The sequence below is a fragment of the Colias philodice genome, chromosome 12 (assembly GCF_061535455.1).
Source record: "Colias philodice isolate Cphi_HAF_F1 chromosome 12, ilColPhil1 Martin Lab GWU primary, whole genome shotgun sequence".
In the NCBI taxonomy this organism is placed as follows: Eukaryota; Metazoa; Arthropoda; class Insecta; order Lepidoptera; family Pieridae; genus Colias; species Colias philodice.
The window spans coordinates 11,812,153-11,826,106 of NC_143097.1; the positions used below are offsets into that span (position 1 = coordinate 11,812,153).

Below are 13,954 nucleotides of genomic sequence, written 5' to 3' on the forward strand. Positions count from 1 at the left end.
ACTTATTCGTCGAATAATGTATAAAACTACAATTTTAAAAACGTATTCTAATTGTCCGTATTTGACAGTTTACGTGATATTTTAATATTATCGTGTAATACTTTATTGGACGGATAAGTTTTAACCAAGCATTGAAAAATCGGCCCTTAGTCATCTATCAACTTTATACAATTAAACAATCTGACGAGATATTTAATAGAGCCATTAAAAGACAAAGCAATAACGTCAAAACTCTACATTGTTTTCTGACAAGTTTTGGAAACATCCTAAGTGTTTGAATTCCAAACAAGCCAGGCGCCCTCGGCACGCGAGGCTGCGGGAAAAGTTTGTGTTGATAAAAGCATTCGAGAGCGTCGAGAACCTGCTTGCGTCCATTGAGCTTTGCCGCGCAAGGGCCGAAACTTAGATACCTCGTACCTGAGCTGCGCCCGCGAGCCTGCCCCGCCCCCCGCCCGCGCGCCGCACACCCGCCCCGCTCTAGCCCTTCTCACTCACGCTCCCGGCACACCAGCTCACTAATTAAGGATAGTTGTCCTCAACTATGAAATATTATAGGTACATAAAATTTGATAGAGTCGTTCCTATCCTTCTCTACTTTTCTTTCTTTAGTTCTTTAATGACTAATTATGAAAGCCATAGTTGCAGCATCTCATCAAACGTTTTAACGTTTGAAGGCTACTATAAAAATGTAGTTAGACGATTAAAATATAAATTGTTGTCTAATAGACAGAAACATTTCAATAGATACAGAAACGTTATTTCAAATAATTGTGCAGAAGAGAGGCTTCAGGCTGCCAACGTTATATTTAAGCCCTGCGGTTCGCCGTTAGGAGCCGCCGCAGCCTCCAATCCTATGTAATTTCGCAAGATAGAGCCTTGCTTGTATACGCATACTTGTATATGTTTACACAAAACGAGTTGTGCTTTGTTTAGTTGTCTATAATCTATATCGCAGAAGTTGGATACTTATTTGTCCTTTGGAATTAAGGTTTAATTCCAAAATAACGAAATATGAACATAATCCGGCTCGTGTATTTTCTCCCCGATGATTTTGTTTGATAAATATTGTATCTATATTCTATAATAAACATGGACCTTACCAAAGTTTCACCTACAAAGTCCCCACCCACAATCCACATCACACATATTTAAAGCAAAACGAACATTTAGTGACTCATCGTCACAAATTGATCTGCTGATCACAAAAAACGTACGGGAGGCTGCTCCGGCGTTTAGAGCACGCAAGCGCTCTGCGTCCGAGAGAAAATTTAGAGCTTTCGACGGGGCATCGCGGGCCGCTTCCGCCGGAGGCTCACCTTGCAGCTTCTTCTCCGTCTCCCAGAACTTTTGCAGCTCGGTGAAGTATTTGTCCAGAATGAACACCTTGGAGAGGCCGAGCGTGGCCATGGCGGGCGGCGCGCTCGCATCACACTCAGCGGCCGCGCCGCTTTCACTCGTACGGCGACCACTCTCGCGCGCGACTCCCCGCGAACTGCCCGCCGACCCGCCGCCGCCCGGCGCCTGCCCCCCACCCGCCGCCGCCCGCCCCCGCACCCTGTCACCGCTCTACCACCGCTCTACCACCTTACTATCTGACTATACACAAAACAATTCGATATACGTCCGGCCCGATGTATCGTTTCATTCATTTGGGATGTACCAAGGCAATGACCTGGATTCTATGTCTCACCATACCTACAATAATTAATACAATAATTTTTGAACTTAATGCTGAAGTTCGAAGCGATTATGTACGATCGTTTAGAACATTTCATGCATTTAAGCAGATAAAGCGAGCGGCAGGTGGGGCGGAGGCCAGACTGGTTTGTTTGTTTGTAACTCTGCGCCGAAACCTGTGCGCCCGCGCGCCGCCACCCCGCCACCCTGCCTGTGACCAAATTCCTGAAATACTCTCCCGTACTAATCTTCAATAGGAAAACTTCTCTAAAGTACTTAAGCAATCTAATTGATAATTTAGGTTGCCATTGATTAGGTCTAATCTGTCTTTTAATATGCCTCATTCCGTCATACGAAAAATTTGAATTACTTGAAAAATATACTTGAAGAATAGGTGCATACTGCATATTGAGAAAGGTATAAATGCATTTTCCATATTATTGGCAGCAATATATACCGATTAAAATAATACCTTATATAAAATAGCATTACAGGCTACGGCCTATCGCAGGCACCGCAGTACTCTGAATTTATGTTTATTGAGTTATAAGTTTTTGAGGAAAATAATTTATAATTATTAATAACCGGATCACATGGACCATATTAAAGAACATCAATATGAAATTTTTGAGGCTTTAGTGTTATACACATATGCCATCTATGTTCACAATAGAGGACTTGTTTCTTAGAGAAACGTCTACAAAGTTCCATTGACTCGTTTCACTTAGCTTGAGAACCTTCCCACTGATGGAGGTTCAACACAAGACCAACAGAGGGCGCAATGTTCACAGCAAACGCCTTTTCTTTGTGTTTTTACTTTCTAATTTGTAGAGCGGACTCTATATATTAAATTGTACACAGGATTTAAAATTCATCTAAAATTTCTCGTATTTTTTAATTTTACAAAAAAATGAATTCTAATTATACTCGAAGTAAAGTACCTAGTTAGAAAAATATGTTCATGCTTTTATACTTTCCGCTACAAAGCCTTACTGAAACAACTTAAATTATTTAGACATTTATTATTAATTAGATATTGTTGTATCATTTTTTCAGGCTCGCCCTTAACTTTACTCTTAAGAAACTGTAACTTTTGTGCATTAGATAGTGACGGATTATTGTGAATAGTTTCCGTAAATAGATCTTTAAAGGAAACCCATTGCATGTAATTTCCTTCGAATGTAGGCAGCTCTACTTTTGGGGTTGATTTTTCTATATGAGATAGAGAATACATCTTTTTATTAATATCTGTTTTTAACTTATAGTAATGTTTTTCATAATTAGTAAATTGTTCTTCATATTCAGCGTTCGTTCCGCTCAATTCATTTTCTAATTCCCAATGCAAGGTATCAATTGCCGACCAGCGGATTTGCAAGGACTTTAGGATATCCTCAAATTCCCACTTTTCCGATATAAGATCAAGATTTATGTTTGAAACAGTTCGCAAAAAAGCCTTAAAATTAGTTGTTTGTTTTTTCATAAGCTCTTCCGTTTTATTCATATTGGAGATATTGTTGGGAGGTTTTTCTTGATATTCATGAGAGGTTGACGGGGTTTGAAAGGTTGGAGGTTTCATTCTATTCATTTTTCTCTATTTCATATTCTTCATTCAGGGTTTTCTAAAGATTTATAATTTTGCAAGGCTGTCTTTATACAGATATTTATTAAACTAGCTGGAACCTGCAGTGTCATTTGCCTGGTATTTGGCTATAAAATAGCTTACGCACTGATTCAGACTATAATAGATACAATCTAGAGTTGTATATAAGTGCAGGATATAGATATATCCTGCACTTATTATACAACTCTAGATTGTACTATATCAATAATTTCAAGCAAAGTGCGTTGTGGCTTTACATTTTTCAATTCAGTTCAGTTTACACTTGAGTAGAGAAAGCTAAATATATTTTTTTGTAATTGTGTTTAAATGTACATACATATAGCATAGTAGTGCAACTTTCCAAAGCAAATTCTATAATAATCAATATTAAATGAGTTATGAGACACCGATGATATAATAATATACATATTACATACGTAGTATTTTGGATAATGGCTTCTACCCTCTACCCTATAGAAGGTACGTGTAGTGGGAACACTAATGATTGGTAGAGCGAAAATAACGTTTCATGTGATTTTAAGTGTCCGTGACCCTTAGCGCTTACATTACAAGAAGTGTCGCAGGTGTTTGTCATCCGAGGACACATGAGTTATTTATTTTTTATTTTTTGAAGACCTCAATACAACAGTTATTCGGAATAGCCGCGGGTGGTTCGATATTTATTTCATATTTTAAAGCCGCTTCGTTAAGTGCCAGCTAGTTCACACACGGACCACGGTTGGTTCCGTATAAACCGACAAACTTAATTTAGCCCTCAACAGTGACATGGATCATGTTTAGCAACTATCTACAAATGGAATACACTTGAGAACAATTTTTATTTAAATCTTACAAAGATATTGGTAGTTTTATTCGTCTATTTTATTTACATTCTCATGGCATAACGATAATTTTATCCACCTGAGCACCTACTTTCCTGAGCAAAATTATCTTGACTACGGTAAACTGATTCCAAAAAAATACGCTACAAATTAAGAAATTGAAAATGAGGTAAAAACAACAAATATTAGAAAATTTAGATGGAAATGTGAAAACAGAATAAAATCACGGAAAGGCGGCCGCGGCGTTTGAAAAAAATTATAACCATAATATTCTGAGTTTAATCGTCATGTTAATTGGATTAGCTTCTCGTTAAAATTTAATGTATAATTTGAATAGTTTCCTCCTTCAGGCTTCAGCTGATTAATATTGAAATACCATACATTTTCAATTACATCCCGGTAATACGTAATCAAATCTCTCCCGTCTATCCAATGACCGATATCATACATCAATTAATTATTCTTAAAGCTTGCAATTGCCTAAGTAGCATGCTAAGATGAAAGGTAATTATGATGGAGAGTACTAATCTATGAGAATCAGTCATTATAAGCAATGTGGAGCAGGCGGGGTGCCGCGGTGCGGTCGCGTGTCCCGCTTCACGGCTGTTCCGCTAACGACCGCGCGATATATCACTCCGAGCACTCTCTACGTATTAACGGACACGTTACTGCACTTAGCCGGCCACACTTATAAATAACGCTCGACGACTATATTCATTTTCCCCGTGTTCGACTCGTTTTCAGTTTTGGTTTGACATTCTGTTTTTGTTGATGCTAATGTGAGTGGAGCGTAGGAATTACTAGAATATACGTTTGAACGTTTATATTTAGAAGATCCATTATACAACATGTATATTTTCATGTTAGTGTCACAGAATTTAAGTATGTAACTTAATCGGAGGAAATCCATACTAATATTATAAATACGAAAGTAACTCTGTCTGTCTGTCTGTAACTCAATCACGCCTAAACTACTGAATCAATTTTCATGAAATTTGGTATGGTGATATTTTGATACCCGAGAAAGGACATAGGCTACTTTTTATCCCGGGAAAATGACGCAATCCCGGAAATACCACGGGAACGGGAACTATGCGGGTTTTTCTTTGACTGCGCGGGCGAAGCCGCGGGCGGAATCCTAGTACAAAATATATATTTGAACGGTAAGCTCATGGGTTATGCTCGATAACATCTGTATTCTGTAAAATCGTATATAAATTGCGACGATCATAATTTTAAACGGTAGTTTTATTACTAGTTATCTTTTATAAAATGTTGAAGTGAAAAATGTTTAAATCAGAATAGAGAAAGAATACTTCATATTTTGGGCTGGATAAATAAACGCGGGTAAAACGTAAAGTAAGGTCTCTACATGCTCTACATGCTGGTTTATTTCTCCGGCATTATCTGCAATTAACATATAATTATGAATTATGATTGAAGATTAATCGCTCTAATTTCAGCTGATTGCTTACCAGTGGCGACTGGTCAGCGCGACCGGCGAAGTTGCATTGGACGCCCATAGAATGTTAATACGACGTGCGATTACGTGCGATGAGAGGCGCTGATTAAATTAATGTCTTAATGGTAGGAGGCTGCGGACACGCCGACTGATGTACGTGGTATTTGTATACGTTTCATTATCTTGAAGGCAGATAACCATCGTAATCACTTTTTATAGAATTTAGCTTTTAAAAGCTTCGTGTTTTAATTTATTACAATTTACAAGTAAGTTCGATATTATGATATACATATTATTCATAATAGAACACGAGGAAAAGTAGTTCGCACCTGTTACATAAATCGGCAGTCAGTGTAAAATAAATATATCGAATCTTCAATTGAATAAATAAAACGGAAAACATTTTATTTCTATCTACGCGCAGTCTATAATATGGTCGCATTAGTACGTTGAAGACCTGCGTACTCCATATATTACATAGTTCTGCTATAATGTCCTTTTGTATAGTATTTAGAGAGCAGTGTACCGCAGTAGCAGTTCGGTTCGGGCGACACAATGGCGCGGTGTCGCGGAGTCGCCGCGCGGCGCACACGCAGTCAATTAAGGAGGCACTAGCTTTATCGCGATCGGCCGATCGACTTAATCTTTCACCATCAGCGCTTTAATCCGTAATTGAAGGGAATTTATAATTCCCGTAATTTATGCGTTTACTGAGGTTTAATCAGAAACAACAGACATCATTATGCACGATGGGAAATAAAATTTACGGCGTTTCTTCTCGGTTCTTCTCCGTAAAAACTGCTTTCCGAAGCAGTGGTAATTGGTAAAACTATGTTATCACGATTTAAAAGTTTTTCTAAAATATGTCTGAATAATATACTGAATAAATAAAAGTTTGATTTGAAATGTAGAGGCATTATATATAGTTAAGATTAATAGAGCTTTCGATGGTTGTTACACTTCCTGTCACCTGTTTATTAATCTATTATTATTCTTACACAACTGCGCTAAGCACTGTATATTAATATGTAACTGCTAAGTGCTAACGTAGGGTACGCACCGATCCGGACTCGGGCGCGTCGCTGCGGACGCGGCTCGCTCGCCGTCTTTTCCTTCTCTTCCTCGACCATCCGCGACGATCTGTACACACATATTATCAATAATTTATTTAACACAAATACAACTTGCTCATAGATTCTATATATATATAAATATAAAACTCAAAGGTGACTGATATAATGATCTATCAACGCACAGCCCAAACCACTGGACGTATCGGGCTGAAATTTGGCATGCAGGTAGATGTTAGGACGTAGGCATCCGCTAAGAAAGGATTTCCCGAAATTCTTGCGGGAACGGGGAAAAACGGGGATGCACGTACATAGTCGTGAGCGGAAGCTAGTTTATTATATTGTAGTATGTATATATCATAGAGCCATTTACTTGAAAGTTAAGTGACATCAATCATAATATACGTTACGAATTGTATGCTGTGGCATGGCTATGGCTAATCATAATTCCTTTGATATTCATCAAATCATAAACTGTTTTTACTTAATAACAGGAAACGTTTTATTTAAATTGGCGTGATAAATGGTAACGTTGAATATCGATCCAACGAGGTATTTCTATTTTTATTACTAACTGTATACGATACGTGATTGTGAACCATCAATTCGCATAAATCGTAACGAAACTAGTTAGATTGTAATTAAATAATTGTACCATGAACATTACTTTTGGGATACACACGAGATTCTACACGGTATGAAATAAACTCTACGATAACATTATTGCGGATATACAGTGAGAAGTGACAAATTGGAAAATATGTTATTGATAAAGAAATGCCGATTTGTCCTACTAATATTATAAATGTGAAAGTTAAAAACGCTGATTAAACATTACAATACGAATCAAAATAATGTAACTAGTTTTTGCATTATAATATAATATATTTATTTTCCTGTTTGTAAAGTGATGCTTCGTTTCGCTGAATTATTTTTACTTATATATATGGAGACTTCATTCATATGAATATTGAATTGTAACACACCTCCTCGAATGGCGTCGAGACCGGTAAGCGCAGAAGAAGTCAGGGCGCACGCGGTGTGCGCGCAGCAGCACCGCCAGCGACGCCGAGGTGGGCGGCGCGGCGGGTGCGGCGGGTGCGGCCACCTCATACGTTTGGTCCGGCAGCAGCATGCCACGCGCATCGCGTCGCAACCCTGCTGCGGCTCACTTATCACACGTGACAGGAGAACTGCTGCCAATACACAACACAAACTCGATGTTCCAATTATTCCAATTATTATAAAAAAAAATATTTAGACTGAATCAAAGTACTAATTTTGACTGAATCAAAATACTCATTTTTTAAGAATTTTAATAGCAGATCCACTCGATCTGATCCCGAAAAACGAGGCGGCAACCTTTTCACGAATGGTATACAAGGTTTAACATTATCTTCAACATATAGTTTATTCATAATATGTATACAGGGTGTAATCGTAACTATTGCAGATATCAAAACCCTTTAAACTGATATTGAAAGCCCTTTACCTAATAAGTAAAATGACAATAATAACATTTAAAAAATAAAACGGGAAATATCCAAAAAAGTTACGTTAAACACTCCTACATTGAATTTTCCATACATTTTGTGGTCAAAGCAAATGTTTGAAGTGACGTCCTCGTTTTGGAATACCCTTGTATTCCACATCGAGCTCTGTTTACAGTTTCTAAATGAATTTTTATTAAAATTTGTGCTTAAGCACAAATTCAAAAAAAAGAACCAAAATTTTTCATATTAAGTACATGTTTAGGATAGTCATATCTCATACTAAATGTAGGTATGGGGAGTGTTTGGTGTAAAATTTTTGGATATTTCCCGTTTTATTTTTCAAAAGTTATTGTTGTCATTTTACTCATTAGGTAAAGGGCTTTCGATATCAGTATAAAGTTTTTTGATATCTGCCATAGTTACGGAATAATCGCCTGTGCACACTTAACGATCACACTAAATACGTATGTAGTACGTTCATTCCAAGTATTGTGGAAATTTTTCAGCGGTAAAATCAGAGTTCAATACGTTACCCCGCGTACTGATTGAAAGCCCCACTTGATAATGAGCTACATCATTGGCGTGGGAGCTTTTCCTTAAGTTTACAAGATAATTGTAAACTTTGTATCGAAAAAATTCTTAAAAATACATTATAATCCATAAAACTGTCGGAATTGTTCTCTTCATAATGATTGCTAGTGATCGAGTTGATAACATTTTGAGCCACACAATAATAGAATATAAAACACTGGTACATACCTGCGCCGATAATAAGAATGTTTCCTTAATAAGGTAACGCACCGAATTACCGAGATCATTTTAGAGCATTTTAATCGTCTATTAACACTGTATCGCCAGCTCGAGATCACTGCATCCGAAATATTGAACGTTGTTTAGTAAACAGTCCGCGTGCGCGCGCCTCATTACGAGCGGTGAGTTAACAAAATTTATTCAAGACATTAACGCATCCCCATTTTTTTCTTCAATTTAAGGCGGTCGTTATTCTTAAATAATCGTGTGACCAATTCGATCTATCGAAGACTTAACCGGCGAGTGAAGCGGCGGCGCGGGGCCGGTGCGGCGGGTGCGGCGCAGTGGCGAGCGGCCTGCGGAATGCCGCGCACGCTTTTTGTTGAATTCAAAATTCGAGAGCACCCGTCTCAGCCCGACGAAATGTCATCCTTTCATGTTTCTGTATTGCACTTGTTTATATCATCCATTTCGGAATAGCCATTACTTACAACGGCCGCGTCTCTACATTTACGATAACAGTCCTCACGAGTCTTTAAGAATTTAATGCTATTTATAGTAGACTACAGGCCCATGTTGAAAAAATTATGGGTCATTTGACCCACCACCTGACCTATCTAGAATGATATAAGAGCATAAAATAATAAGATTCAGCACTATGACGTCACTCGTAAGCTGTCCACCTGAGTGCAGATGAGAATTCGAAAGTTCAGGTAGAGATTTTCTCCACTTGTCTCCATGATTTTTGTACGGCGTTGCGGAATAATGGCTTAAAAGCAGTATAGAAATAGTATGACACAGATGCCGTACAAAAATGGTGGTCCACAAAGTCGGAATTTATTTTTATTTTTCGACAGTTGCCGGGGTAAATTTGGTCATTTGATTTTGTACGGCATCTGTGTCATACTATTTCTATACTACTTTTAATCAATTATTCCGCAACGCCGTACAAAAATCATGGAGACAAGGGGAGAAAATCTCTACCTGAACCTTCGAATTCTCATCTGCACTCAGGTGGACAGCTTACAAGTGACGTCATAGTGCTGAATCTTATTATTTTATGCTCTTATATCGTTCTAGATAGGTCACCTGGTGGGTCAAATAACCCATAATTTTTTCAACACGGGCCTGTAGTCTATAGGCAATTAAGAACAACAATTAATTAGCTAGAGCCTAGAGGTCATCATAATCATCAAAAACCTAGCGAGGTTAGTCGTTAGAGTTTATTTATTTATTTATTTATTTATTTGATTTGCCAACAGATGTACATCTTATATTGCACGCCTCATAAGCGAAGCGTTGAGGTGGGTACTACTGTCACTTCGCGCAAAACATCTGATTTTTCAAACTTAAAATGTCTTTATGTATCATACATTGCACTTGTAAGATAATACATACACACACATATTAAGAAAAAACACTATTTTTAACGTTCATGATATTTTTGATGTCATTTTTGTTATTTAAACTAGTTAAAAAACAGTTTAAAAAAGTTCTGTCTTGGACGTCCGTGTGTCTGTATGTGCGGATCCTTTTTCTTGTTAACACGATAGCGACCGAAATACTTTACTAATCGAGTCTTTTTTTTTCTCTTACGCTTGAGTATGCTCAGGAATAGAACCCTTTCATTTTTCAGGGTCTGATTCGATGCGGTTTAATTGTTATTAAATAAACAAAAATAATAATTAATAAATATTTATTAAAAAAAAATTATGAGGCGTGCACTTTTGGATTTTCCAAATTATTTATAATATATTTTGAGTATGTGACATAAATTAGCATGCATAGCAAGATGTAGATCCAATTACAGGCAAATACAACATGCATTTTTGAGTTGTATCAAATTATAGCTTCTAATCGTAGTATAAATTCTAATCAGAAAACATTATTCTCATCAGTATAATTTTTATGTAAAACGCTTTTATATGCAAACAAACTAAGAAAGTTGATGTCAACTTTTGTGCTATTAAATAATCTATTATGTTCCCGACAAACTCTAGCAATGACGCTGTTGAAGCCTAAATTGGTTCTATATCTTTTGACAAAAAATACATTGGTTTTCCTAGAGTATCTCCTTGGAACAGCTATATTAATTTTTGATAGAAGATTAGGACAAATATACGAATTTGTAACAATTTTATATAACAACATTTGATCTGCCATCCATCTCCGATGTTTAAGACTTTCCATTTTAAAAAAGTTTAATCTGAGGTCGTATGATTTTAAAGATTTAAGTTTTTGCTGATGAAAAGTAAGTAGATAAAGAAACTTTTTCTGTACAGACTCAAGTCTTTTTATGTGACATCGATAAGATGGATTCCAGACTGGTGAGCAATATTCCAAGAGAGATCTTACTAATGAACAATATACAATTTTTATAGGTAGCACACTTTTGAACATTTTGCAATTTCTCCATACAAACCCAAGAAGTTTTAGAGATTTCGTTACTATATTATTAATGTGATGAATAAAACCTAATTTTTTATCAAATGTTACTCCTAAGTCTCGCACTTGGGTTATCTCCTCAAGGATGATATTATTTATGGAATACGAAGATGATTGAGGTCGTAACTTTTTGGGAAATTTTATAAATTTGCATTTATTTATATTTAACGGTAGCTTATTAGATACTGTCCATTCTGAGATTCGATTTAGATCGTCTTGAAGAAATTTAGCATCCTCTGTATTATGTATATTTTTGAATATTTTAAGGTCATCCGCGAATAGTATAAATTTTGAGTGATTAATTTCATAGGACAAATCATTAATAAAAATTAAAAACAGAATAGGCCCCAAGTGCGAGCCCTGGGGAACACCCGAAGTAGCTACAAATGGCTGCGATTCATAACCATTAACCGTAACTTTTGACGTTCTATTGCCTAAGTAAGTTGCAAACCACTTTAACATTAGACCATGAATACCAACCCTTGACAACTTTTTAAGCAGCAGCGAATGATCCACCTTATCGAATGCCTTACTAAAATCCATATATATTGCATCTATTTCTTGACCTCTATCAATAACATCACACAAATCATCAGTGTAAGTGACCAGATTAGTTAAGGTAGACATCCCACTACGAAAACCATGTTGTTCAGGTATTAATTCGGCCTTTAAGTGGTATGTTAAATATGGGTATATCAGCGATTCAAAGCATTTTGCAAACACAGATAACAGTGAAATGGGTCTGTAGTTTTGAATATCTCTAGCTTCGCCGCTTTTAGGAATAGGAACTATATTAGATGTCCTCCACTGTGAGGGAAAATAACCGCTATTTAAAGATTTATTATATATTATGTTTAATGGCACTGAAAGGCAATCAGCACAACGAGAAACGAAAACAGGAGGGATACCATCGGGTCCAGCGCTCTTATTGATATTCAATTTTCTAAAGGATTTTATCACTGAGGCATTATCCAATACAATTCTATCCAAAATATTATTTCGAGGAGAAGTTTCATCTATAAGCTGTACTAAATTAATCCAATTACTTTTGGTATAAGTACACGGAAGAAAAGTGTTCAACAAAGGCACTACATATATCTGCAGGAGAGGAATAAACAACATTGTTAAGAAGCATTTCCTCCGGTATTATACCTTTAGAATTTCTTTTGGCGGAAATATACGACCAAAAAGCTTTTATATTATTATTACTTAAAGATACTTCGACGTTTTTAAGATATTTTTGGTAGCTTAGCTTAATCTCGTTATGACATCGAGTTCTCGCTAAGTTAAACTCCAGTTTATCTAAAGGATTTTTATATTTCATAAATTTTTTTCTTATTTTTTCTTTTTCTTTTAAAAGTTTTATTAAATTTTTACCATACCAAACAGGATACAAATAATTTTTGTGCATATGTTTTTTGGGAACATTGTCCTCAATAATATGATTAATAATGGAGTAAAACTTTTCTACCATATCGTCTACCTTATTTATGGTGGCTAATTCCGCATTCCAGTCAATTTCATAAAGTTTGCTTTTGATAACTTCATAATCAGCTTTCATGAAATTAAGTTTCACCACTCTATTCTTTTTTAAAAATTGAGAGTTCATTCTTAATGAGCAGTTTACATACCTACTGTTAGATCTAGGACATCGTTTATTGAGGTTGCAAACCGTTATTAATTATAAATCCCATTTAAATAAATATCAGCATATAATCGATCTTATGTGAATAAAATGCATATAAACAGGAATCAAGAGGAACGTCACAAGTGTAATCAAACAAGGGATATAATGAGGCCCTATCTCCCGAGCACGTATTATAACAGTTGTCAGGGGCGCGGAGGACAGAGAGAGCGAAGGTTCGCGGAACCAGCTCCTGTTAAGGAAGAGGTCGGACGAGCGCGCGCGGCGCCGCACCGCTGCACCGCTGCACCACACAGGCCGCACCGCGTGTGACATAGTTCACCGCGGATCGCGATAAGCATATACGATTCACTTTATTCAATGAAAACCTCGTTAGGACCTTTTTCTGCAATTACTGTAATTGAAATGTTATCTCTCTTTAATGGTAATGAATTAACTGGACGCTTTATCCTTTGAAGTGAACACTTGAGTGCTCTGAATTGCTATATTTGTTATGTTAGAAGCTAACACGCTTAGTTAGCTTTTTCTAGATATTTCAAAATTATAGGTACTAGCAAAAAAAGAATAATATTCTCGAAGCATATATTGTCGTAAAGATCTGTATTACAAAACATGTATACCTACCTATTTTTTTTAATTTCCCAAATATAATGTCGCTGAAACCGTACGATCAGCCACAACTTGACACATTGTAAATTGAAATCTGTGAAAGCCGCAAAGTACTTTAAAAACATTGCAAAGGCCTGCCTCCTGCTGAGCAAATTGGTCCCGCGGCTGACGTGCGGTCTGCGGCTGCGGGATGCGCTGCACCAACGCTCTGGTACTCAGTCTTTATATGGAAGCCGATGGTCAATTTCAATTAATACTATGCGCATAATTTGAGGTCCAATTAAGACTTCGCAGAATTACAGCCATCGGCAAACAACTGAATGATCACTTCGACATTTTATAAGCTGAATTTGAATCTAAC

At 36.7% G+C, this 13,954-nt stretch overlaps 1 protein-coding gene across 6 annotated transcripts in view; it reads right to left on the reverse strand.

The window, feature by feature from the left end:
- The window catches only part of dachs (unconventional myosin-IXb-like dachs), a 38,928-nt gene extending 24,991 nt beyond the window's left edge, over positions 1-13,937 (reverse strand). The window contains exons 1-4 of one of the 6 annotated variants that reach the window (XM_089701873.1): positions 13,609-13,937; positions 8,904-9,012; positions 7,638-7,847; positions 6,642-6,721 (exon numbers count right to left, since the gene is read on the reverse strand). In XM_089701873.1, coding sequence (XP_089557999.1) covers positions 6,642-6,721; positions 7,638-7,786 — 229 coding nt within the window. In that variant the 5' untranslated portion in view covers positions 7,787-7,847; positions 8,904-9,012; positions 13,609-13,937. Of the gene's footprint in view, positions 1-1,214; positions 1,522-6,641; positions 6,722-7,637; positions 7,848-8,903; positions 9,447-13,608 lie in introns of those variants that run through there. The other 5 variants (XM_089701875.1, XM_089701874.1, XM_089701876.1 and 2 more) reach the window with 5 other exon arrangements.
- Between the last annotated feature and the right edge of the window lie 17 nt (positions 13,938-13,954).